The sequence below is a fragment of the Lepidothrix coronata genome, unplaced genomic scaffold (genome assembly GCF_001604755.1).
Source record: "Lepidothrix coronata isolate B3197 unplaced genomic scaffold, Lepidothrix_coronata-1.0 Scaffold1426, whole genome shotgun sequence".
Classification (NCBI taxonomy): domain Eukaryota; kingdom Metazoa; phylum Chordata; class Aves; order Passeriformes; family Pipridae; genus Lepidothrix; species Lepidothrix coronata.
Genome location: NW_016691606.1, coordinates 1 through 3000, shown reverse-complemented (window position 1 = coordinate 3000; position 3000 = coordinate 1). Strand labels below are relative to the sequence as shown.

General features: G+C 41.2%; 1 protein-coding gene across 1 annotated transcript; it reads left to right on the top strand.

The window, feature by feature from the left end:
• Positions 1-222: 222 nt before the first annotated feature.
• LOC108510582 (codanin-1-like) lies at positions 223-2980 on the top strand. Its single transcript, XM_017840253.1, has 4 exons — positions 223-449; positions 1082-1196; positions 1978-2121; positions 2715-2980. The coding sequence occupies exons 1-4, from the start codon at positions 241-243 to the stop codon at positions 2883-2885; spliced, it is 639 nt and encodes a 212-aa protein (XP_017695742.1). The 5' UTR covers positions 223-240; the 3' UTR covers positions 2886-2980.
• Positions 2981-3000: the final 20 nt, after the last annotated feature.

Below are 3000 nucleotides of genomic sequence, written 5' to 3'. Positions count from 1 at the left end.
TAGTTAGATGTATAGGATCGGAATTCCATCTTGCAAGATCTCTAGATTGCTTATGGCCAAGGCTGGTAGCATGTTTTGGCATGAGGAAGAGTTGTTCTGTATGTGGATACCTGAAAAGATCATGCTTGGATTACTCCAAAAACAGTCTTGTGAGGAAAGGATAATATGTTGGATGAGAGATAAGTGAAATGATGTCTTGTTACAAAATTTCCACCTCCCTACTCTTTCTGTCTCCTAAAGATGTGTAAAGGTCCTATTGGTGGTGGCGCAAACTGGGGAGACACACCAGACCAGGATGTCCTTAATATGCTGGGTTCTGACAATCTGAGCCGTCTGAAGAGGCTGCAGGAAAGATTTGTTGTTCCTCAGAGCATCAGAGGACCTTGTCCACCCCCTTCATTCCCGGGGTGCCAGCAATTCTTCAGGGACTTCATCCTCAGCGCCGGAAGGTTAGCTGCCTGTGCTTGCTGTTTCCTCTCTGAAATGTGTGGGTAACAGGAGCACCAGCATGTTGCTCTTGCAGCGAAGAGTTATTCAGAAAGATTGGGACCAGACTATATGGTAATATATGGTAATAATTTTTCTTCTATAAAGCCATAATATTTTCTCAGAGGCTCTCAGCATTTCCCAGTGCCAAGGCATGCAGTGCTGCCTAGCAAGGACACTGGACTGGACAAGTGCTTCTTGAGTGATAGTGCATGAAGCCAAGGAGTACAGGATGAAGCCAGGTTTATGGTTTTGTTTAATGAGTTTTTCACAATTCACAGCATGGAGGAATTGTGATCTATGGGAGACTTTAATCTTAAATTCAGTTGTTTCACAGCTTCCTGCTTTGACAGATCAGTTTTATTATCCTTATGCCAAGACATGCTAAATAGCATCTCTTTGAAAAAGTACAAAAGAAGTGGAAATGAAGGGGGTCAGCCAGTACTAGTCTTGTCTTTTGCTTTCTTACCTGTCAGTCTGTTCCATTGGATGTCTGCTGATGCTCATGAGACAAGCTTGAAATTTTGCAGTGTGTTAGTTGAGGTTTTACTGCTGTTTTCAGCCCAGTCTGACTCATCATCATCTTTTGCTGAAGTTACCAGTTCAATCAGCACCTGATGGATAGTCTGTGCCTGAAGATACTTGAACTGAATGGCCTTACTCTGGTGGAGCATGAGCACAGTGATGGGGAAGCAGATATGGATGAACAGGTAAGCTTGTTTTTTGCAAACACATCTGGCAGGAATTTGTTGGAGCTGTTCCAGTACTCAAACAATTACTGGCTTGCCCTGCCACTACTCTATTACAGGAGAAGAGCTTCATTTGGTTTTGTCATAACTCTAGTTACGGAAGTCTGAGCCCCTTGCCTCTTACTTGCATGCTTCAGGGTGCTTCATAGAACTGTGTCATAAGAGATAATGCACAATAGTTTGGAAAGTTGAAGCCTCCTTTTTAGGTTATTAGTATCCTGTGTTAGATCAGTGAAATAACCGAGTTGTTGCACTCAGTTGCAATAGCTCCTTGTTACTTTTTCACATAGAAGGATTTTAGTTTGAGTTTGTAGTCATCCCTGTTCATACCTGTTCAGATGTTTCTTCACTCAGCTATACCTATCAGAGGTGTCACAGCTTATAGTTCATTAGCAAAGTAGCTGCCAAAGGTTCACGAAGACTTGCAAAGTGGTAGTGGTTTAAAGAAGGCAACGTGAGATCAGCTTTGCCCTCTCATTGACTCCAAAGTTTTTAATATGAAGATTGAGCAGCTGCTTGTTTTAGAGAGCTCTTGAATAATTTCTTCTTGTGATGAAGTGAAGCAATGGAGACAGAAGCAATTTTAAATGCTTGATAAATATGTATTTTGGAAACTTACATTTATTAAAAGCAGTGATGAAGCTATGTGGTCCTTTTACATGAAGGAAATAGAAATTTAGTATAGGTATTTGCTTTGCCAGTTTAGGGCAGCATTACCTCAGCTTGCCTTTCTTCATTTTAGGATGAAAAGAAGCGCTTCACTGTGGTCCTGTTAAGTCTGCGACTCCTCGCCAAGTTCCTGGGGTTTCTTGTTTTCTTGCCATATCGCACTGTGGAGCAGCCAACTAGAGACTTGCAAGATTCTGCATTAGCATTAAGAAACCAAGTAAGAAACCTGACGTTGTCCTTCGCTTGACAGGCAGGTTTTCTAATCCAAGGAGGGGATTATGAATTGTCATGCCCTTTCAAAGTGAGCCAGTGGCTCCTGGGATGTGGTTATATGGTTCTGTGTCCCTACTGCATGTTCTGGGGTTGAGAACAAAGGAAACGAGTTTGAATGACCTAGAAAAGAGGGAGCAATGCACTGATGGTAAGGTACTCGGTCTTCTGTTATTTCTGCTAATCTGGGTCTGTCATACTAGAGCTCTCATCTAACTGTATTTATAGTGTAAAATCCAGCTAGCAGGAATGATTTTGAAAGTTTGGCACCCATCTCCTACCAGTGTGTCATTCTGAATGCAATGACTCCACTTGTATGTAGTCAGGCTTATAGCCTTGCTTTTGAAAGTCCCAGTGGGACCTTTGGTTGCAGTCGTAGTGTGGTTTTTACCTCTGCTCATGTGCAAAGAAGGGTTTTCATTAGCTAGAAGTATAGAAGATGAAATCCTAGAAAGAAAAGTCAAGATACAGATAAAAGTTTTTCTTTTAGTATCAAAAAGTAACTTCAAACTGCTGCAATAACTTCTATTGTCCTTTAAGACCCTGCCTATACTGGATATATTGAAGCTTCTGAGACAGTCTGTTCGGGATCAACGTTCTATCCTTACTATTCCTTGGATTGTGGAGTACCTTTCTCTTGTGGATCATATTGCTCCTTTCCTGGATTACTACAGGAAAGTATTTGGTCTCTTGCTGCAGGTATACAGGTAGGAGACTGGGAAAATATATATATTAAAAACTTTGCTGTGAATATTTGATTATATAGTTGAGGTACTTGATGTTTGAGAATGCATGCTGGCACTAGTTTGAGATTCTTATAAAAAAA

Bases quoted from the DNA above. Each gene is read 5' to 3' on its own strand.
- LOC108510582 (XM_017840253.1), top strand. From the start codon at position 241: ATGTGTAAAGGTCCTATTGGTGGTGGCGCAAACTGGGGAGACACACCA. The intron at 450-1,081 runs GTTAGCTGCCTG...CTTTTGCTGAAG, and splicing joins TTCATCCTCAGCGCCGGAAG to TTACCAGTTCAATCAGCACC. The intron at 1,197-1,977 runs GTAAGCTTGTTT...TCTTCATTTTAG, and splicing joins AAGCAGATATGGATGAACAG to GATGAAAAGAAGCGCTTCAC.